Raw genomic sequence first — 23,825 nt, forward strand, 5'->3', positions numbered from 1 at the left:
AGACCAAAGTATGAAATTTCAACACAGAAAGAAATGCTGCTTGCTAAGTGTTTCAAATCTGTATGCGGTCACATATAACTTCACAACATGCAGGGAGCACACACATCAAATCCACACAATGGGATCTGTGCCTCTTTATTATTAAAACAACATTTGGGTATGTCACTGAGCTGCATGGCCAACATTGGACAGAAAAAGCAAGTGGAGAGATTCAAAGGTATTCTCAGCAATACATTTTGGTAAATGACAAAGTTGTGCCTATGTAGACAACGTGTTACTTGACTTCACTGCATGAAAGGTCCGAGTTAAAAAGCAGCAAACACGAATTTTTCTCATGAGCATAAAGTGTTGAACTTGCTGTTAAAATACCATTGTAAAACAGTAATTCATTGTACTGTGTATCCTATACAATAGATTTATATCTTCCATTGCAAAATGATTTGTATTCATATCTGATTCTTAGTAAATTATCACCTTGAAGGAAGGATGAGGCTTTGCTAGCCAGGAGGCAGCAGTCCTTATAGAAGAACCCCAAACACAGTTCCGATTTTGGTACAGAGAGTGAAGTCAGACCCAGCTGCAGATATCTACAAAGCTGGTTATTTGGATCTTTTATTATTACTTTGCCTTGCAGCACTGCACCCTGAGACCTTCGCTGAGACCACGAATTCTCAGGAGCAAAGCCTGAAGACTACCTGAACACATAGAAAAGGAGTGGCACCAAGATGAGAAATGATCTGAAGAAAGAAGATGGACAGCTGAAGGGAAGAGAAGAGCATTATCCCAATTCAACAAATGCAGACCTGAGGTACAGGCAGACTCCAGCTTCTCAAGAGTGGCAGCACACAAACGTGAATTGTATCTCAAGTCTGTGACAAACAATTTAACATCCAGACTGACTCTTTCTTAAAGTGAAATCAAGAAGTATCAATCTCAGAATAGCACTAGCAGAACAGTGACAAATTTTCTGGATGACAATGACTGATAATTGCTCCTGACATTTGTCATAGGCTGCCAGAAGTCTTCCAGCTACAGTTCTACTCAGCATCACAGCAGCGCGGTGCACCTTTGAAAAAAATCAGATACTCCTGATTGTAATTTCTGTCAAACACGCAGCAGAATTTGCAAATTTCCATCACAGTTATCACTTCTGGCAAATCCCTACCCTCAAAGTTCAACCAAAAGCATGGAAGATGTGGGAAACGAATAATTAAATCATCTTAAAGTGACCCCTCCCGAACTGCTGGATCCCAGCACATGCTCTGGGTATTGCCTATCAGTTGTGGTTAGACATCTCAATATCAAGGGCTGGTACCTTTGAGATTTTTCACATTAATTTAAAAGAAAGGGGAAAAATGATGATTTCAAGAGAACAGTATCATTCATCACCCTGCTCTTGAGATGGATGACCACTAAGATACGTGAGTGTGTATCACAGCATCATTCCTACATCCTGACTTCCTGAATCTCCAAATTTCAAAATTAGCAAACACATGTTGGTACAGAGCAAGATATCACTGATGAACCAAGTAGCTGATATCAAAATTTTGTTTCTATCAGAGTGCTTATTCTGTAATTTGGCGAAGAAATACAAAACTGTCAGTCCGGAGCTATAACATACCTCAGACTTCAAATGTCCATCTCCTTCCTTAGTACAGCCCCAGGACACCCTAAGCTCCCTCAGCCTTCTTCCCCAGCAGATCTACTTACTTGTGTCTCTTATCTCTCCCCCACCTTCTCTTTTTTTTTTTTTGCTAATGAATAGTACAGCTTTGGGGGGGTGGGAGTGTGCTGCTGCCTCTTTCTGTGAACACCTGTGGTCAGCAGCAGTAGCAGTCTGTGAACAATGACATTTGCTTGTGAAGCTGTGAAGACATGATTACGTACCACAGTTTGAGATTTCATTGTGCGTCCTTTATGGAGCACACTGGGTTAGATGCCTGCTCCATATTAAAGCCTGCATCCTTCTATCCTTAAGGCCATCCAAAAGAGCTGAAAAGTTCAGTGCAAGAGTCTCCCCTCCCTTTCCATTGTGCTGCTGGGGAAAATGCAGAGAGGAACAGCCAGATGTGCCAGGTGGTAGAAGCAGTGCTAGAAGCAGCCAAGCAGGCCCCTGATACCAAAGAGAGCAAGGGACTAAAAGAAGACTGCCTACGATCATATTACAGAATCACAGAATCACAGAATAGTAGGGGTTGGAAGGGACCTCTGTGGGTCATCTGGTCCAGCCCCTCTGCCGGAGCAGGGTCACCTACAGCAGGCTGCACAGGACCTTGTCCAGGCAGGGCTTGAATATCTCTAGAGAAGGAGACTCCACAACCTCCCTGGGCAGCCTGTTCCAGGGCTCTGTCATCTTCAGAGGGAAGAAGTTCTTCCTCACGTTCAGACGGAACTTCCTGTGCCTCAGTTTGTGCCCGTTGCCCCTTGTTCTGTCGCTGGGCATCACTGAAAAGAGTCTGGCCCTGTCCTCTTGACACCCACTCTTAAGACACGTATAAGCATTTAGAAGGTCCCCTCTCAGCCTTCTCTTCTTCAGGCTAAGCAAGCCCAGCTCCCTCAGCCTTTCCTCACAGGAGAGATGCTCCAGTCCCCTCATCATCCTCATAGCCCTCCTCTGGACTCTCTCCAGTAGTTCCTTGTCTTTCTTGAACTGGGGAGCCCAGAACTGGACACAGCACTCCAGATGAGGCCTCACCAGGGCAGAGCAGAGGGGGAGAAGAACCTCCCTTGACCTGCTGGCCACATTCTTCTAAATGCACCCCAGCATGTTTGCTCATCCCCAATGACACTGTGCAGCCTATGCTATGTGGCTTATCTTAAATACTGGAGCAAAGTTTTCTAACGCTGTCTCCCGTACCACTATATATAATATGCCTACACACACACACACACACACACACACACACACACACATCAGGGAGAGCTCCATACACTGCCTGGAGATTGAAGTTATCCCTACCCACCAGAGTGCGGTAGAATCATAGAATCCTAGAATAGTTTGGGTTGGAAGGGATCTTTAAGGGTGATCTATTCCAAACATCCTGCAATGAGCAGGGACATCTTCAACTACACCAAGTTGCTCAGAGTCCAATCCAACCTGGCCTTGAATATTTCCACGGATGGGGTGCCTACCATCTCTCTGGGCAACACATTCCAGTGTTTCACCACCCTGACTGTAAAAAATTTCTTCCTTATATCCAGACTAAATCTACCCTCTGTTAGTTTAAACCCATTACCCCTTGTCCTATCACAACAGGCCCTGCTAAAATCCCTGTCCCCATCTTTCCCATAAGCCCCCTTTAAATAGTGAAAGGCCGCAATAAGCTCACCCCAGAGCCTTCTCTTCTCCAGGTGAAAGTACTGGTACTAAAGAAAACCTACAGAAAAGTAGCAGGGAGACTTCCCAGCCAAAAGCAGCTGCTGATTCAGCAAAGCAGGGACCTTTACACATTCAGAGCACCTTCCATGGTTTCCATGCTGTACAGTCATCCCTTTCCCCCAGCTGATCTCCTTTCTTCTCGCCTGCTCAATCGTTTAGCTGTACTTGCACCCTCACCTCAAACTTCAACATCCTTTACTCCTTTTTCTTCCTGTTCAGCTGATTCCTTTTAGCTCCACTCTTCACCCACCCAAAAAAGCAGAGATGCCACCTTTAATTAAAAACAAAAACACACACCATTCCCTCAGGCACTGAGCCTGCACAGATTATTATGTACATGCACACAACCTCCAATATGTCAGACTGGAGATGACAAGGCTGGACAGACGCAGGGGACGCGGCACCCTGCCTACAAACCTTGAGACTAACACAGCATTTAGTGCTGCCTTACAGCTGGTCTACTTGTGCTCTTTATACCTCGTCTCCCTTTTGTCTGCTTACTCTGTTAGGATGGCAAACTCCTGGTGTGGCGTCTTTCCACAACCCTCTATCGTACAGCTCCTGTGACAGCAGGAGCCCTTTCCTAACCAGAGGAAGCACTCTTCTTAGAAGTAATAAGATTAAAGCAAATTCCCAATATTCAAAACCTCAAAGGCCCCAAAATTCTGAGACTGAGTTAACATGGCAAATTGTTCTGCAAAATAATAATGTGTATTACTACTGTCAGGTTTAGCAACTCTAAGATGTGGCTGGGCTGGGTTTCCAAGTTCTCTGCTACAAACAAGGAGGAGACCTAACCACCCTCCTTCTTGCTAAACCAGAGCAGATCTCTTACATGGATCTACCTTTCGATGAGAAGGTTAGGAGCAGCCAAAGAGCAGTTAGGCAGTACTATAAAATGCTGATTTTCTGGGAACGCTGAATTCAAATGCACCGAGGTGTCCAGCTCCGTCTTCAGCCAAGCTGCCCCGTGTTTCCGGACGCTCTCGCTGCACCATCCCAGCCTGCTGAGATCCGGGAAAGGAGCTCTGCCAAGCCCCCAGCGTCTGAACCTCATGACTCAGACCCCTCCCTTCACAGCCATGAGGCTGGCTCACACTCCTGGGCACTTCAGAACCTTTCTATTTTCTGCTTGCCTTCTAACTTCTTTATTTTCACACTGAAAATAAATGTTCACCTCCTGATTTGTGTGCTTAACCGTCTCCAGTTCAGACGCAAAGTGAAACAGACACATAAATAGGCAAGGCCCAGGTCTGCTACCAAAGGACCCATCACTTTTCATTACCCAGTTCTCAGTCTGCAGAAGTGCTATTTCACGCTCGTTCTGTACCAGACGAATAGGCAGCTGCATCACTCACAGCCTGCTTCCAGGCTCCCATCCCAGCTAATGCCAGCCTTCCCCTCACATCTCTCTCCTGTCATACATTCCTCTGCTGTCTGATTCCCACAGGCCCGCCCATGTGCCCTCCGAGCCCAACTTTCTGTGCTTTCAGGGAGGTATACTTTCTCACGGTTTCCCGCTCACTTGCCGCACACTTTCCCTTTTGCTGCTGTCCCTCACAAGGCCATAGCCCGCGCTCTCATCTCCTCCTCTCCTCATTTTTCCTCTCCCACAGCAACTAAGCAACCATAGTTCCTCTAATGAATAGCCTTGCTAGCACAATGCAAAATGCCGACCATTTTGCAGCCTTTTCTCATTCATCTGGTGGTTACCTTGTGAGGACATTTAAAACACCTTAGCTAGCATGAGACTCAGAATTAACACAACAGAATAAAAGAAAGATTTTTATCAAAGTATCTCAGTTTCATTGATGGCTGTTTAATGATAATTCACATTCAAAAGGTACTGCTTCTCATGTGGAGGGACACGTGCTCTTACCTCGATAGCCACAATATTATTTGAGAAATGAGAGATCCCCAAAGGAAAGACAGCGATCTCAAAAAGCCCGCAGGAGGGATCTGAAGAAAGTGGCGGGCAGTTGCACAGGTCTGAAAACACAATCAGTCCCATCAACTGAACTGATGCTTTTGCCATTGCTCTCTGTGTCCAGCAACGGAACCCGGACGGTCCAGGGACCGCTTCCGACACCCACCCATGATGTGCCCGAGGGAGCGTCGTGCCCATCGGCTAGAGAAACCACCTTTCCTCCCCCTTCTTCTGGGGAGGGATGAGGATAACAAAGGGTACCACTGGACATAGAATCACAGAATCACAGAATCACAGAATGGTAGGGGTTGGAAGGGACCTCTGTGGGTCATCTAGTCCAACCCCCCTGCCGAAGCAGGGTCACCTACAGCAGGCTGCACAGGACCTTGTCCAGGCGGGTCTTGAATATCTCCAGAGAAGGAGACTCCACAACCTCCCTGGGCAGCCTGTTCCAGTGCTCCGTCACCCTCAGAGGGAAGAAGTTCTTCCTCATGTTCAGATGGAACTTCCTATGCTTCAGTTTGTGCCCATTGCCCCTTGTCCTGTCGCTGGGCACCACTGAAAAGAGCTTGGCCCCATCCTCCTGACACCCACCCTTCAGATATTTGTAGGCATTTATAAGGTCCCCTCGCAGCCTTCTCTTCTTCAGGCTGAACAAGCCCAGTTTCCTCAACCTCTCCTCGTAGGGGAGATGCTCCAGTCCCCTCCGAGGAGAGGTTGAGGGAACTGGGCTTGTTCAGCCTGAAGAAGAGGCTGAACATCTCAAACTGTAGCAGACACCTGTGTTTAGACAACACAGTCCCCTCCTGGGAGACACAAGCACGGCTTCCGTGCTGTCACCGTACCTCCAGGGACAGCGCAGACAGCCCCTCAGCTGCGACCGGACAGTGCTTCGCATCTCTGAACACCGACCGCAGTTTGTCCTCTTAGCCACATTTGATGAACTGGGCATGACATTTGCACTGAACAACACTGCAATTTCCTTACAGTTTTGCGGGATGCTCACCTTAAAGGGAAACGCAGTTTAACATGTATAGAATGGCTCTTCAACTCGATTTGTCTCAGATTCTATTTTATCAAGAGCATGATTGTAATGCCTGGAATGAGGAAAAAGAAAAACTTGCACATGTTCCTAAAATATTACAGATTGAGCTCTGATGTACAGGATATATTGTATATAATAGGTAAGATGCATATTTAATACACATTGGTGTAACCACGATGATTTAAACAACTGGAAGGTAAGTAAAGCTGAAAGCCTTAATGAAAAATATATTATGAGATAAAGACAGGCACCATAAATTGGTTTAGAATTCAGCTGGGAAGATCCACAGTATTACGGGGCGTAATTTGAACTGTCTTCTAGTGAACAGACAGTAGTAGCACTTTTCAGGTTTACAAAATGTAACAAAAAATATTTTTGGGAACTAATAAAACATAGGAGTCTGACAGCCCTGGGCTGAAGCTCTCCAAAGGAGAATCATCTTGATATCAAATAAGAAGGGCACAACTGCACAGTATAAAAAACCGCAGACTGCTAGATTCAGACAAACGATGGTAACACAGCAAAAAAAGCTTTCCTATGCTCTTGGTGGCCTCAGCTTTAGCCTGGAGGAAAAACTACTTTTCCTTTTCCTTCAGGGAAAACACTTTTAATTTTCTTGTTCATTCAGTTCTTGGCCTCTGACAAGGGAGTCAAAAGGGTGGCAGTTGCCTAAGTCACTTATTGATTTTCTTGGTTTATTTATGAATGCCAGACATGCAAGGGCCTGTCTTCAAAATTTAACACCTGGAATTTTACACCATTAAGTAAATGGCTAGGAAGATTAATTCCTTTCTACCTCTGCAACTTTCACATAACGAGCGAGCTGCCCTCGCAGAAAGTTCATCAAACTTTGGCTTTCACAGAAAGCTCTCAAATTTAGGGGCCCTCCACTAACGCTGTACATGGAAGCTCCCCGTCTTCTCTACTTTAAGAAGGCTTTTCTTCTGCGGTCTCAGTCGATCTCCATTCTCCCACCAGTACACAGCAGGGAAAGCTCTGCATTAAGCTGAAATACACGCAATCAGGAAGAAGAGGGAAAAGTAAAAAGGCACAGTATGAGATCAACAAGATGGTCTTCAAGGGTAATCACATGTACAATATGTTGCAGTAATCCAACATAAGGTGGCAGAAACCATGAATCACTCTGACAAGGTCTTGATTTCAGAGAAATATGGCAAACACTTAAATGCAGACAGAAAAAAAGCACACTTGACCATAAATTCTGCAACGGGAGAGCTGAACGCATTGCCAAACTGCAAACTCTGTTAAAAATAAGAGGACAAACCCCCTTAATACTAGGAAACCCTGTTGTTGCTGCTGTTCCCCTCAAGATTCTTCCCTCATATTGCTCCCTTCATTAATTTTATTTTACCTCAAGGAAACCTTGGCTTTTTTCACTTTTTGATCCCCTACAGGCTAAACACCAGGAAAAAAAGAATCATACCACCTTGGCTGGGTGAGAGCGAGAGCACTGTTTCATCTGCCATGTAACTAGAACTGCCCAGCTCCTTTTCCCCATGAACCTTTTAAACCTGGTCAGACGGGGAGAAGCTCGGAACTTGCAACATCCCCACCAGAGAAAGGGATGTCACAGGTGAGCAAACCCGTAAATTCGCTGCTGATTCCCTGAACTGGTCCATCCAGTCCAAACAGTTCCTGGTGAAAGGTATATTACGGTGAGCATTCTAATGTTTTGAAATAGACTTGTTTTAAGGGAGGATGTTTTGCTTTAAGCTAATGTAGTTTTACAAAAAAAAAAAAAAAGCAAAATAAATTATGAAGATATTTTGCTTACAAATGTGAGAGCTTTTAAATTTAAAAACTAAAATCAATATCGAATCATCTAAAAACACAAAATACAAGAATCATAATATGTTAGTGAGGTTCTATATTCTTAGAATAGATTTCTCATTAAAAAATCAATATCTAATTTTGCTCTGAAATATAAGAAAAATGTACCATGCATTAAATCTCAAAGGAATTTACACACTTTTTACATATACACTATCAGAATCAATTCATATAACTCTGCAGTCTCCAACTCTGAGTGAATACAGTTCCTTTCCACGAGTATATTGAAAAACAGCTTTTCGGAGAAAACAAAGGAGAACAAAATACTCAATGAAATCTGCAGGAAATTAGAAGTATACACAACACAAAGTAATTTAAAAAAATACAAATAGATTTCTCAACAGTGATAAACAGTTTTTTTCCCAGAAATGTAGGTAGCTATATCTTGGTTTCATTTCTCTTAAGTTTATATTCTCCATAAAGCTTGGAGAGTAACTGAATAGTTACTGAATGTGTTTGAGAAAAATGCGATTCTTTCTGCAAAATACAAGACTTACAGTGACATATCCCATTGAAAAAGACTGAACAACACTTCAGTCTTATTCCAATTAACAGATGTGCTTCCAGTGACACTTGTTTCCAAGGCAGAGATTCACCAAAGGTAATCACACTCAGCACAGGCACAGGACCACAGCAGTACGATAGTTTGCTGGTCCATGGCAGCAACTTGTTCAACTGTGTCACCTGTCCCCATGATATGACTGCAGGTAAAATTATTCCCAATTTTCAGCTCCTGGTCAAATTCCACCAATGCACTCTGCATATTTCAAGCGGTGCTAAGCAACATAATGTTGCCATTAAAGTCCATAAAACAACTTGGATGTATTTCCATACAGCCTGGTTCCATATTCTTAGGCACAAGCACACATACATATACAAAATCTCTTCTAATTCTCATATGTAAAGTGCAAACCCATCACTCTGATACTTTGCAGGCAGCATCGAGGGCAAAAATCAATAGAGTTAAACTAGGATGATCTAGAGTTCTCTTAAATTCTGTTCCTTCTTCTCAACTGCCTAGCCTCGTGCACCGTGCACTCCATCAGCCAGCTGCCTTCCTGTTCTACATTTATAGCTAAAAACACATAGCCCGCAGAACATGTATAGCTGAAGTTTGTCCTGCAATGTCAAAATTTTTGCAATAAATAACATTAACAAGGAGACTTGCCACCTAGAGCAAGTAAAATACTTGTAGATTGTTCACGTCCTTTTACCACTCAAGCTTTCACACTATGTTTTCCTCTACATCTGCTCAATTTCATTTAATCACTACAAAACTCAGCCTCCTGATGTCAAATGTCAAAATGATTCTAAAGTCAATCCTGCAAATATGCAAAAGTGCAATGACTTTATTTTTAAATAATTTCATACAAAAGGCTAATTAAAAACCTAGGGAATAATGAATATTAATGAAAAATTATTACTTTCTTAGTACATGCAAGTGCTAAAGAAATCGTGTAAAGAAAAGATCCTAGAAAGCTCAGACAGCTACTACGTCTGATTTTGAGTAGGTCTTGACGCTTTTTCCAAGACCAATGGAATCGTCAAAAGCAAACAGTTATACTAACAAATCATGGCTCGAAACACAACTAAACATATTCAATCATCCAGGTCCAAAATGGCCTTTTGTTACATAAATTGCTCCATTGCCATTTCTCTCAAAAGTCCTATTACTAATAATTTGATCTGTAGAACACTTCCACGTGATTAATACACACTGATGCAAATAGCCCATAGTTAAATCTTTGGACTGTTTGTATAGTGTAGGACTGTAGGTTTGCTAAATATCTGGAAGAGAATGATGACGTATCAATATAAATATTACAAAATCCTAGTTTACTGGTAGGATTTTGAAGCCTTCACGGTACATTCAAAGACTTTAGAATTAATATATATTTCACAAAAATGTAGACAAAATCTTCACGAGCAGTGACTATGAAACTTGAATGCTTGCTAAGCTCATAGGCCAAACCAGGATTGTAAAAAAACGTAGTCTCTTTTATTAGACCTGCTAGTATAAGATGCAGACAGACTCTGGGTACCTAATTTCTTTGATCAGTTTGGAGTATGCAGTATCAGTAATCAAGAGAAACACTTGAGAAGACACTTTGCACTTAGGTCATTCAAGCATGTGAAGACTCCCATTAGCAATTCTCAGAACAAACAGAGCACTCTGTTTCTTGCTAGAAGAGTAGCAGACTTTTCCTCTGTAATATAATAGTACTTACAATAAAATAGCATGGTGGAGCTGCGTTGCATTCATGAGCAATGTCCTAATAAATTTCACATAATGAAGTTTAAAAAAACAACTCTCAATTAAGGACCTTAAAGTAAATAACTGTATTTTGATGCAAGGCATTTAAAAAAGCATTCTAACTAGAATTTGATGTTTATCTAAAGCCCAATATACAGAGAAAATTATTGTTTAGTTACACCACAGATCCTCAAAATTTGAAACAGTCAATTTTCTAGATCTACCACCGTCATCATTGAAAAGTGTAGCTCTATCTGCTAGGTTCATCCTGACCAAAAAGCACCTTTCCGGGCATACCTGACCTACAGTGACTCCAAGAGGTCTTAAGATAGGAAAGACTGACCAAAACATGAGGAGATTTCAAACACTAGCCATTTTTATTACAGATATCTGAAAAAAAAAAATAGACAGACACAATCCCCTATCTTCAATAGCATTAACAACGCTTATCATAAGCAAAGCACAAGAAGCCGTGACACTGGAAACAAGACACACCTGATGTGAACAAACTCAGAAACGAGTGCCAAAATAGATGTCCTAATTCAATCTAGAACTGTCTAGAAACAGCTACTCATCGTGCCGTGTCTCTTCATGCCTCTGAAGTGGCAAGAGTATGAATGGTTTGTGTGTCTCATTATTCTGAAAATTGCAATGAGCTTTTCCTGCCTCTGTAACTGTGCCAGAAAATATATTCGGAACACGGCTTCCTTGTTTAAAACTCTCTCTGGCCATAAGTATCTGATAGGCAATCAAATTTTGAGGATGATTACTTCAGTTATAAGTACAAAGAATTACAATGCTATCCTATCGCACTGTGCAAACTGTCTCACCTAAGTAACTGCTAAAGCAAACTGATAGTGGTATTCTTTTCTGCTGTTTGTTGTGAAAACAAAAAAATAACTCTGACTAACATTTACTGCCTAGATTCCAAAACCAGGCAACACCATAAACATTGCATAATATTTTACCAGATCTGTGAAGTATAAACAAAGGGATAAAACAATTGTAACTCTTGACAGATGCAGAGCTCTGACAAGCTATCTGCATCCTTACAGATCCAATATATGGATCTGACTGGGGTAAATTGCTCAGCCCTGATCAGGTGTAAGTCATTCCAGCAACTGTAAATTATATGCAAATATTTCCAAAAAGTAGAATGAAACCATTCTGTGTTTGTAACTGATTACAGAAGATTTTCTGATACGTTTTATCACCACTGGGAATTAGAGTCAAAACAGTAGGCACTCTAGCTTTTTCCCAAAAAATGTAACTATTAGTTAAAACTGGCAGGCCCAGGGGAGAAGACAAATGCAGCGGGCACCAGTGTGTAGAGTGAAGGAGAAGGTAAAATTGGAAATTATAACTGTCTCTAACTATTGGCAACCAAAAATAAAATTTCAATTTTGTCATTTTCCACTTTCAATAACGCCTGCATCCAAAACAGCCTGAATACAAGGGCAGCAGTATTTTTAAATAGCCTTTTCTTAAGGTATGAAGTTCAAATCTTAAAAAGGCTTAGTAACTGCCCGATGAAGCAGGCACGCTGTATCTTTGTTAGTTACTTTCCTGTATCCAAGGATGCAAAAAAATCTTCACATCAGCCTTCAGAAATAAAAGGGCATTGACAAGACTGAGAATTTCAAGTCTCTCTTAATGTTGTTCTCCCTCTGCTATTTTCCAGAAAAACAAACAACGGGAGGGTACCCTCCCCCTCTAGAGATGAGGTCTCTTCTGCAAAATCCCTTTTAAAATCTGGGTTTATAACTACTCTGTACTTTGAGAAGTTCCTGCACAGAGATCATGTTCTTTCACCCAGTCTTTGTCTTCACCCTTCTGCAGGGCACAGATAATGCCCATGAATTTGTAGACTCACAGACTTCTCAGCCAGAAAGCATTAGTGCAATGTCAGACAAAGACAGGCATGAAGCTTTGGACGCTTCTTGTATCAAGTGGGAATCGTGGGAAGGCACATGCACAGAAATAATGCCCTGTGCATTTCAATAAAACCACTGAAACTGGGGCCAGAAGAGAGCTCTGGACGAAAGGTTGCACTTTCAGACCTTCCAAAATTTCAACATATGTCGGTCTGAAACCCATGTCTAGAACATGGTAGGGATGTTTATTACTGCCTGTCATCCTCTACCACCTCCCGCTCTTCTATAGCTTTTGAGCAAATTTCTATGAATCTGCTACTGTTTGCTGACAGTCTTCTGGTCCTGCCTTGGCGGTGAGATGGCCTCCCAGTAGAACAGTCAACAACTCTCTCATAATTGCCTTACCACATAACTGTGTGCAGTTGTGAATGCATTTTGACTGTATATAGTAGTCTCCTTGGACTACTCAGCCCACCTTCCTGCTTAAAAATCACTATCAATTCTCTGGAATTCTCTGAAATTCCCTGAAAGTCATGGAGACGCTCCTTGCAATTCTAAGTTGATCACAGTTGTCTCCTTTGATCAGGACACATTTCTGGCCACACCTGCCCTCTCAGAGAGGTGAAACGTCGAAGCCTCCAATGCTGTTAAATTCTTTCTGATGTTTGCATTGGCCAAAAGGCAACAGCAGTTTCTTCTCTGTTCAATTCTCCCTCTTCCTCTCTGAGTGAGGGCCTTGGACAGTGAAGAGAAAGGGGCTGGAAGCAGTGATCATAAGCAATCCTTCCCCTGAATTATTCAGACTGATCTGAGAACACATTAGATACTGGGCTCCCTCTTAAGCTTTAAAACATTCAGCAATGGGACCGAAGTCCTGCACGAGGAGAGGAATAATCCCACACACCAGTATATGCTGGGGGCCAACCAGTTGGAAAGAAGCTCTGCAGAGAAGCAACTGAGGATTCCTGGTCAACACCAAGTTGAGCATGAGCCAGCAATGTGCTCTTGCAGGAAAGAAGGCCACCACCATCCTGGGCTGCATTGGAAAAGCACTGTCAGAAGATCAAGAGAAGTGATCTTCTCTTCTTGAGGTGGATTGAGAACTGGCTGAATGGCAGAACTCAGAGGGTTGTCATCAGCAGCGCTGAGTCTAGTTGGAGGCCGGTAACTAGTGGTGTCCCCCAGGAGTCAGTACTGGGCCCAGTCTTGTTCAACTTCTTCATCAGTGACCTGAATGAAGAGTTAGAATATACCCTCAGCAAGTTTGCTGATGACACCAAAATAGGAGGAGCGGTAGATACACCAGAAGGCTGTGCTGCCATTCAGCGTGACCTGGACAGGCTGCAAAGTTGGGCAGAGAGGAACCTGATGAGGTTCAACAAGGGCAAGTGCAGGGTCCTGCACCTGGGGAGGAACAACCCCATGCATCAGTACAAGCTTGGGGCGGACCTGCTGGAGAGCAGCTCTGTGAAGAGGGATCTGGGTGTCCTGGTGGACAACAGGTTGATCATGAGCCAGCAGTGTGCCCTGGCTGCCAGGAAGGCCAATGGCATCCTGGGGTGCATTAAGAGGAGTGTGGCCAGTAGGTCAAGGGAGGTTCTCCTTCCCCTCTACACTGCCCTAGTGAGGCCCCATCTGGAGTACTGTGTCCAGTTCTGGGCTCCCTAGTTCAAGAAAGATGAGGAGCTGCTGGAGAGAGTCCAGCGGAGGGCTACGAGGATGATGAGGGGACTGGAGCATCTCTCCCATGACGAAAGGCTGAGGGAGCTGAGCTTGTTTAGCCTGAAGAAGAGAAGGCTGAGAGGGGACCTAATAAATGTTTCTAAATATCTCAAGGGTGGGTGTCAAGAGAATGGGGACAAACTCTTTTCAGTGATGCCCAGCGACAGGACAAGGGGCAACGGGCACAAACTGAAGCATAGGAAGTTCCGTCTGAACATGAGGAAGAACTTCTTCCCTCAGAGGGTGATGGAGCACTGGAACAGGCTGCCCAGGGAGGTTGTGGAGTCTCCTTCTCTGGAGACATTCAAGCCCTGCCTGGACAAGCAGCCTGCTGTAGGTGACCCTGCTTTGGCAGGGGGGTTGGACTAGATGACCCACAGAGATCCCTTCCAACCCCGAACATTCTGTGATTCTGTGACTCTCTGTCTCAGCACTGTTGAAGCCACATCTGGATGCTAAGTCTAGTTCTGGACTCCTCAGTAGAAGCAAGACATGGACATACTAGAACAAGTGCAGCAAAGAGCCACAAAGCCAGTTAAGGGACTGGAGCACATCACCTGAGGAGAGGATGAGAGAGTGGGGACTGTTCAGCCGGGAGAAGAGAAGGCTCAGGGGGACATTAGCAATGTGTATAGATCCTCAGTGGGGAGGAGTAAAGACAGAGCTGAACTCTGTTCAAGGTGCCCAGTGACAGGACCAGAGGCAATGGACGCAACTGAAACACAGCAGGTGCCATCCGAACGTCAGGAAACACTTTTTACTGTGAGGGTGGCTGAACACTGGAAAAGGTTGTCCAGAGAGGTTGTGGAGTCTCCATCCTTGGAGAGATTCAAAAGGGATCCGCACATGGTCCTGGGCTACTGGCTCTAGGTGGCCCTGCTCTGAGTGGGGGTTTGGACTAGGCAATCTCCAGAGTCCTGCCCACAAACACAGCCTGAACCGCAACCATTGTGTGATTCAGTGAAAATGCAGTCCTCCAGGAGCAAAATCGTTTCACCAGAGATTTGTACACTGAAGTGTCAGGATCAGAGCTGGCACTGCCAGGAAGCGGCACAAGGCAACTTTCGAACCGTCTGTCTGGGTGATTCTAGGGGCTTGGATCACCCATGCACACAATAACTGCTTCCTGCTCCATCACAGAGCCTGAAACATGGTGGTTCCAAACCCCTGCAAGTACCACAGAAGAAATAAAGGCTCTCACGCAGCAAAGGTGAGGGCATCCTCCATTCCTCCTGCTCCACTGCGCAGAAAGTGAGATTCATGGGACTATGGAAAGCATAAGCAAGACGGAGTCTGACTCAGGGGAGGGAGTCTTGCCATTGTTTATCTGTTTTATCCTTTAATTCCTTAGTGCCAAGTGCGCAACTGTTTCCCAGAACTCTCGACTCCTATTTCGTCTTCTCAGTGGGATTAAAGATAGGCTTTAGATCCTTTATCCTAAAGGTAGGATAAAGACAGACTTCCTCACAATGGCCCCTTGACTCTTGCTTTTATTTCTGCAAAGTGGCTCAGTTCCAACAGAAGGGATGAAGAATGATCCTACCTCTCCCTTCCCTAATGTTTATGGAAGGACAATTATCGTCAGGGGATTTATAGCATTCAGGCTAAGAAGGTCTTGGAACCCTATTTCCTTATTTCACCCTTAAGTACTGCACAAAATAAGGGTGGCAGCAGCTGCCACTGTGTTTTGAGCAGTATTCAATGTCTTCTGACAACGTTAGGTGTGGTCCAAGCGTCAGAAATGGAGAGGGAAACAAACTGTCTCCAGGAAACCGGTTAAGAGCACCTGCCTCCTGGCCAAGCTGTTAATCTTCAGAGTTACGCAGCTAGCAGTTCCAGCTGGAAGCTTCCAGGTGCACAGCGGAAATTATGTAGGGGTTATCTTGCGATCTCTGAAACAGAGATTCTCACCAAATGCAAGTGACCTCAGGATTTGGCAGCCCTGAAAATTGAGCAGCTCCAATATGCCTGTTGATGCTAGAGACCTGAATTCTACTAAAAACAAGTTTGTGCACCACATTATATGGTCAAAACCAAGTGTTAGGATCAACTTCTCCCTAATTATTAACTGCCACTCCCACAGCAAACCTTGAAATAACTCTCTTAAGATCTGCAAAGGTTTCGAGTACCTGGTAGCCCCTCTTCTGAAGCTACTTAATTAGTTACAAAACTACAAAGGACTTGCTATGTCTCTGAGTTAAGTTTCCTACTATTGCCACTACCTTGGCACACAATCTCTTCCACGGTCTTGTTCAATCCCATCAAAAGGGCACGAAGAGCCTTCATCCCCACTTAAACTTGCTCTAGAAAATGACTGCTACGGTAACTAGGAACCTTCTAATTTCTGGCCAAAATTTGCCTAAGGTTGATTTATAGCTGTTCCCCCCCCTTGATAAAGCTACTGTTCCACAAGGGGTGGAGAAAAGTACTTTGGCTGTCCCAGTGTATGGTCCTGTTGGGCTGTGTGAGGCCACCGCAGAGCACAACTGGAACTCAACTAGCTGTGCTCACAGCTGCTGTGGTTTGGACTTGGTACTTCACTAACCCAATATGCCACACAATTGCACATAAGCAAACTTCAGCTTAAGTACATTCATATAGATAGTTTTCTGATTTGTCTGAGACTGAAATTTGCTGTACGTCAGCTGGGGTCGTTTCACGTCAAGGCACCTTATACCCACAAACAATATAGTTGTCTCGGTGTCTGAATGTACGCTTGAAACTTTTAAACTATTTTTCCTTCAAAATGTTTCACACACACACACACACTTTTGCAAATGATGTTTTGTTTCTCTCTTCAGCTTCAGTGAAAACTTTCTCTCTCACCCTTCCTTGCACTTGCTTAGCCATGTCAGAGTCACCTGTAGGGCAACACCTGGACTTGAGGCTAGACACATCACCCACTGAACACAAACCTCTTCCCTTTCAGCTCCAAGAGTATCTACCATGTAAAACAGGAAAAATGCCTCCAATGTGACTGTGTCTGCAGAGGAGGTCACGGCATATTCTACCACTGTCACTGTCCTACACAGACGCTTATTCATACAGGAGCAGCAGAAGCTTGGGTCTGCAAGGCCAAGCTCCAGTTAAAAGAGTTGTTAGAGACCACAGTCTTCAGAGGCACCCACAAATCATGGCACAGTCAGTGTGAAACAGGGAAACAAGAGTGGACGAGTGAACAAGAGTTCAATTTACCATGGTAAAGCCCCCCTTTCTCAACAGACTGCTCTCCACGCTGCTGTCAAAGGTGTGGCAGGCAGGAAGGTGAAGCACCTCCCAACCACAGAGGAACAAAAAGGCAAAGCTCTGAAGCCCCAAGGCAAGATCATTCAGCTGAGAGGGAGGAGGACCTGCTTCCTACTCCCAGACCTCTCGGTGTTTTAAATTTCTCTGACTCTCTTAAAAAGTCTACATTAACAGCCCTGGGTAACCAGAAGCATGTAGTATGACAGCAAGACAGCTCCTCTGCAGGGAGAGCTCTTCTTACTGCATTTGACATTGAGTTAGGCTCCTGAGCCCATAAACCTTTCATTCTTCTCTGTACCGGGAGGCAAACTGTTTCCACTAAGTTATAACGTAACAGCACTTGTCTAGGACACAATTTCTTCAGGCTGGTAAGCGTGCTGGGCTTAGGTAACCACTGCGTAACCACCAGGCTATTACACCTAAGGTAGCTGGAAGCAGGAACACCGCCTGCCCCCGCCATGTTAAGAAAGTGGCCATTGCTGTGACAACAGCACTTTGAGTTCAGCACTGAGTACCAATACACATTACACCAGCCCTGTACTAGCGTCAGCGCTTTGAGATGAGAGGACTTAAGCATATGACTACGTAGTTCGTGACTCCGAAACGAGCTTAGGTATAAGGAGGCAGCAAGCAACGCAGCAGCCAAGGCACTCACATCCTCTGGTCCTATGTTCCCTGGTCACACAGGAACACCCAGCTTCTCAGGTGCACCACTACCGAAAGGTCTCATGGACAACACTCGAGGTGCCTCAGTTTCTATCTCGTGCCAGGCAAGCGTTGAAGTGCTTATGGGGATTTGAGTCTCCAGTGCCATACACCACACCAGGACCGCACATTCACGGATACGCTCTCAGGAGTGCCTAGTGACACCGCCCCTAGCACAGCGGGAATGCAAAACACGTCTTTGGATGTCAAGGCAATGGGCTAACTTTAAAGTGTTCCCTGTGCCAAGGTACACCTGTTCATAAAAAAAGCAAAAGGCGGAACCTAGCCCTAACTCCTCAACACATTGCTCCAAGGTATTCAGCAGGTCGTAGGGCAGCAGAAAGTTCCCCTTCCACAAACAAACGGTGGTTCGAAAGCTGATATTGGAAGGGTGAGGGGAGCACGAGGTCTCTGCCACTGACCAGGTATGCCTAGAAAAAGAAAGTCACTCTGGCCAGTATGGGCTGCATGTCTGTATCCTAAGGGTGTGACAAGCTCCGTTAGCCCCACACTGCTGAAGGAAACTCGGCGGGCTAACGAATTGACAGGTAGGGCAGGTTCCTGGCAAGAGACGAGCAAGTGGCTTCAAACTGACCATGCATTTCTGCCATTCTCCAGAGCAAGCAGAGAAAGCACTGCGTTGTCCACAGTCCTGCTCCCTGTCACGGCACCCTGCTCCCAGGCTGGCATGCTGCAGGACCTGCCGATCTCAGCAGGAACTGGCAGAGAGGGTTTACCAGGAGACTCTTAGGTCAGAGACAGAAACAGGGCTCAGGAGGACAGAGAGGTACAGACTCGCAGCAGAGGGACACAGCTTCCTCACCAACAACCCTAATCTATTCCACTTCTCCCGAAATCCATACAGTCTGCTCAGAGAGACACCTCAAATTCCCTTGGTTTCACAATGTTATGATCATCATGTGCAGAATACAGTAGTTTAACCAATAATTCTTCCTACAGTTTTCTGCCATGAGGAGTGCTGGAAAGGAAAATTACAAGTACTGTTTTAGAAACTTCTATTGCTACCAGAACATCCAGAACAGGAGAGAAATGGTGCACCCTTTTTAGCCCTTATGATTCATAAGACAGCACGTATCCGGCCTCTGATCAGCCCAGGACTGAAGGTAGCCTGGTTTGCAACACAGATCAGCTTCGCTTCCAGGGGAAACTGCAGCTTTGCACGTGGGCGTTACAGACGGAAACGCTTCCCCGCCAGGTGGTTTTAAATGAAAACTGGTGGCTGTTTCACTGAGGCCTTTGGATAACCAGAAAAACTTTTACTGAAGATGGATGGATGGTAGGGATGGTGAAGGGATGGTGATGGTGGGGAAGGAAGGGATGGTGACGATATACAACTTTTATAATATAGCTGTGTCATCTGGATAGCACCGTTGTACATCTGTAACAAACCTCTACAAAACTATGGAAGTAAAATCTTGTCTTATAAGGGTTACTCTCTGGAAAGATGTGCCGAACTCTTGTCCAAAAACACCTGGCATACAAAAAAGGCAAATGATCTCAGAAAATCTAGTGGCTCTCTGCATAATCCATACAAAACTAGTTGCTGTGACCTAATTTCTGAAAACCAGCTACATAGCTAAAGTAAGTACACAGGTTTGTAAGTTTCCCAATGTATTTTCTATTGATTTTTATTTTTTATTTTTATTGATTCTATTGAAAAGAAGGTTATCAGGAGTAGTCAGCATGGATTCACCAAGGGGAAATCATGCCTGACCAATCTGATAGCTTTCTACGATGACATGACTGGCTGGGTAGACGAAGGGAGAGCTGTGGATGTTATCTACCTTGACTTCAGCAAGGCTTTCGACACAGTCTCCCATGATATCCTCCTAGGGAAGCTGAGGAAGTGTGGGCTGGATGAGTGGTCGGTGAAGTGGATAGAGAACTGGCTGAATGGCAGAACTCAGAGGGTTGTCATCAGCGGCGCTGAGTCTAGTTGGAGGCTGGTGACAAGTGGTGTCCCTCAGGGGTCAGTACTGGGCCCAGTCTTGTTTAACTTCTTCATCAACGACCTGGATGAAGAGTTAGAATGTACCCTCAGCAAGTTTGCTGACGACACCAAACTGGGAGGTGTGGTAGATACACCAGAAGGCTGTGCTGCCATTCAGCGTGACCTGGATAGGCTGGAAAGCTGGGCAGAGAGGAACCTGATGAGGTTCAACAAGGGCAAGTGCAGGGTCCTGCACCTGGGGAGGAACAACCTCATGCACCAGTACAGGCTTGGGGTGGACCTGCTGGAGAGCAGCTCTGCGGAGAGGGACCTGGGTGTCCTGGTGGACGACAGGTTAACCATGAGCCAGCAGTGTGCCCTGGCTGCCAAGAAAGCCAATGGGATCCTGGGGTGCATCAAGAAGAGTGTGGCCAGCAGGACAAGGGAGGTTCTCCTTCCCCTCTACACTGCCCTGGTGAGGTCTCAGCTGGAGTACTGTGTCCAGTTCTGGGCTCCCCAGTTCAAGAAGGATGAAGAGCTACTGGAGAGAGTCCAGCGGAGGGCTACAAGGATGGTGAGGGGACTGGAGCATCTCCACTACGAGGAGAGGTTGAGGGAACTGGGCTTGTTCAGCCTGAAGAAGAGAAGGCTGCGAGGGGACCTTATAAATGCCTACAAATATCTGAAGGGTGGGTGTCAGGAGGATGGGGCCAAGCTCTTTTCAGTGGTGCCCAGTGACAGGACAAGGGGCAATGGGCACAAACTGAGGCACAGGAAGTTCCGTCTGAACATGAGGAGGAACTTCTTCTCTCTGAGCGTGACGGAGCACTGGAACAGGCTGCCCAGGGAGGTTGTGGAGTCTCCTTCTCTGGAGATATTCAAGACCCGCCTGGACAAGGTCCTGTGCAGCCTGCTGTAGGTAACCCTGCTTCGGCGGGGGGGTTGGACTAGATGACCCACAGAGGTCCCTTCCAACCCCTACTATTCTGTGATTCTGTGATTCTGTGATTTCTGGCTCTTTGTTTAAAGAAAAAAATCTACTCAAAATCAGTTTCTCAGTCCAATGGAGTGCCTAGACTGTTATTCTTCTGATTTGAATGAACTATTGTAAGGAAATAAACTTTTAACTTTGGGTATCACAAACCTTTGAAGACAATATAGAGTAATTTCAAGCTGAATTCACAAAGCACAATTTCTGACCTCTCCTAAAAATTGTCTTTAAAGTGTCCTAAATTCATCTAGTAAAACTGCTGAAGATTCCCATAATCTCACAGAAAAGGGAGTATCAGTCCAGAATTCAGAAACGCCAATGCAAAAGAAGAGCAGAATAAAGAAAAAAAGGGGGGCGGGGGGGGGGGGGGGAGGAGGAAAATTTATCCTCTACCCCACGTTAACAAGAACAGGGCTGAGATATCACCATCTCTACCAACAAAAGTTCATTCTTGCAGTGACTGTAAGATTTATAGTATTGCTCTACAACATCATCCCAGAACCAGTAATCTTCTTCGCGGAATAAAAGCTAAATATTTATAGGGAAGTAGCTGCGCTGGAGGACAAGGAATGGGAGAAGGATAAATGTAGCTTAGAGCCTTTGAGCTACTTCTTTATTTAATTTTCTTCTGACAAATCAAAACCAAGGAAGGATCCTTCCCTCACGTTTCCCCACATTGACTAATACCGTGCATTTTCACCAAACGTTCCTCGTTTCAGCCACCCCACCTCCCAGGTCAGCCACACCCCAAGCGCCACGAACACCAGCAGCAAACTGAACTCTTCGTCTCAGACCGGGATCCAACCACCACGCTCCCGGCCGGCTCCCGGGCAATGCGCAACGCGAGCAGCTGGGCCTCGGTACCCGCCGTTGCAACCACCTCTAGCAGCCCCTGGAAAAACTGAGAGCCGGGCACTGGTGGGAAGGGACAGAGCCAGCGACGCAGCGACAGGCTGTCCCAGCCTCACCGGGCACAGCCGAAGCCGGGAGCCTGCCGGGGTTTTGGTCTCTCCATCGGTCAGGGAATGCCACGGGGAAGAGCTGGCACCCGCATCGCTCGGGCGGGCATTTCCGATGCTGCCGAAAGAAACACCCAGACCAGGGAAGAAACACCCAGACCACGTCACCCCTTCCGAGCATCCCTTCCAAGCGCAGGTGTAGGCGACGGTGAGGTAAGGATAGCCTCCCCGGTGAGGTAAGGATACCCCTCCCGTGGCAGGGAGGGTCTGGGTAACGTCAGAGCTTTGCACGTATTCCAGGCACCGCTCCCCCCACCCCCCCAGAGCGAACAGGCCTGACGGGCAGCCCGGAGAGGAGAAACCCTGCTCCCCTCCCGCAGGCCACAGCTTCAGTCTGTTTATTCTCATCACTCGCAGCAGGGCAATGTGGCAACGCCGCGATTGAAGCCTCCTATCGATGGAGGCGGCTGGAAAACGTGGTCACATGCGCTGTTTGGCAAGGATGGGGTTGGGGGGGGGGGGGGGGTGGAAGAGAAAAGGTTCAAGAGAAGCTGTGGGGACCTGGCCCCCAAACATGACACCTCCCCGCCCCCCTCCCCGTGCCCCCGGCGGCGGGATAAACCCACCCCCCTACACACACGCCCCCCGCTCCGTCCCGCCCGCCCGCTCCCCCTCTGAGCAGGGCGATTAATTGCGTTTATTATTTCCTAATGACGGACAAGCTGGGGGTGGGGGGTGTCGGGGCGGAGGCCGAGCCGGGCGGGGGCAGCGCGGCGGCTCCCGCACGCCGGGAAACCCCACCCAGCTGCCCCTCCCGGCAGAGGCGGGGTTCTGGGGACCCCCAGAGGAATCCCACCTCGCCCCTCAATCCCACACACACACACACACACCCCCCCCCACGCCGGGGTTTCCGCCCGCCGCGGGGTCCCCCCGGGGGTGGAGGGCCGCCGTCCCGCCGGGCTCTGCCCCGGGAGGGGGAGGTGGAAGTTCTGGGTCGGGAGGAGAGCGGAGCGGGAAGGGGGGGTCCCCGCGGGGCGCAGCCGAACGGCCCCGGGCACCGGCCGGCTCCCGCCGTAGCAGCGGCCGCTCCCGCCCGCCGGGCGACCGGCGCATGAATGAGCTCCCCGAATGAATGAATGACTGGCGGCTGCTTACTTCAGCATGGCCTCTTCTTTCTCTTCCTCTTCTTTCTGCCGGTCCATCACTGCCATGATGATGTTCCTCTCCTCCTCTGTCAGGTGGCTCAGGTCGGGCAGCTCCTGCATCGGGGGGGGCACCGTGGGCGGGCGAGGGCCGCGGGGCCCCGCCGAAGAAGACATTTTCTTTCCGCCTCTCCCGTAGCACCTTCCACCCTCTCGCACGGCGGCCCCGGCCGGGCTCTCCTCCGGCCTCGTCACGGAGTAGTCCTCCGAGCGGCGGCAGCCGGCGGCAGCTCCCTGGCAGCGGCGGCGGAGGAGGCGGGGACCCAGCCTTTCATGGTTGCTCGCATCCACCCCGGCCCGGCTGCCGCTGCCGCCCGCTCCGCTTTGTCTCCGCGCCCTCAGGGAGCTGGGGGGCTGCCGCGCCGCCGCCCGCACCCCATCCTCCCGGCGCTGGCCGTGCGGGGCGGAGGGGGCGGTGGCGCGGAGGGCTCCCGGTGTCCGCCGGCGGGGGGAGGGGGGGGGCGGTGCGGGCCGGCCGGCAAGGGCGGGTGCTGCCGCCGCCGAGATGCTCCGCCGCCGGGAGGGAGGAGGAGGGATGGAGGGAGGGAGAGAGGGAGGGAGGGAAGGAGGGATGGGGGGGGTTCGGTGCCGTGAGGCGGAGCCCGGGGCGCGGCAGCGCTGCCGGCCCCTGCTCCCCCCTCCCGCCCGTCCCGGGGGCCGCCCGCGGGAGGGGGCAGCGGCCGGGCTGGCCCGAGGCGCCGGGGAAGCCCCGGGCTCCC

The 23,825-nt window shown here is 47.2% G+C and overlaps 1 protein-coding gene across 36 annotated transcripts in view; it reads right to left on the reverse strand.

The window, feature by feature from the left end:
* The window catches only part of RIMS1 (regulating synaptic membrane exocytosis 1), a 355,813-nt gene extending 332,263 nt beyond the window's left edge, over nt 1–23,550 (reverse strand). For all 36 annotated transcript variants that reach the window (XM_075414557.1, XM_075414516.1, XM_075414555.1 and 33 more), the window contains exon 1: nt 23,060–23,550. In XM_075414557.1, coding sequence (XP_075270672.1) covers nt 23,060–23,223 — 164 coding nt within the window. In that variant the 5' untranslated portion in view covers nt 23,224–23,550. The remainder of the gene's footprint in view (nt 1–23,059) is intronic.
* Between the last annotated feature and the right edge of the window lie 275 nt (nt 23,551–23,825).

This window comes from Opisthocomus hoazin, chromosome 2 (assembly GCF_030867145.1).
Source record: "Opisthocomus hoazin isolate bOpiHoa1 chromosome 2, bOpiHoa1.hap1, whole genome shotgun sequence".
NCBI classification, from domain to species: Eukaryota; Metazoa; Chordata; class Aves; order Opisthocomiformes; family Opisthocomidae; genus Opisthocomus; species Opisthocomus hoazin.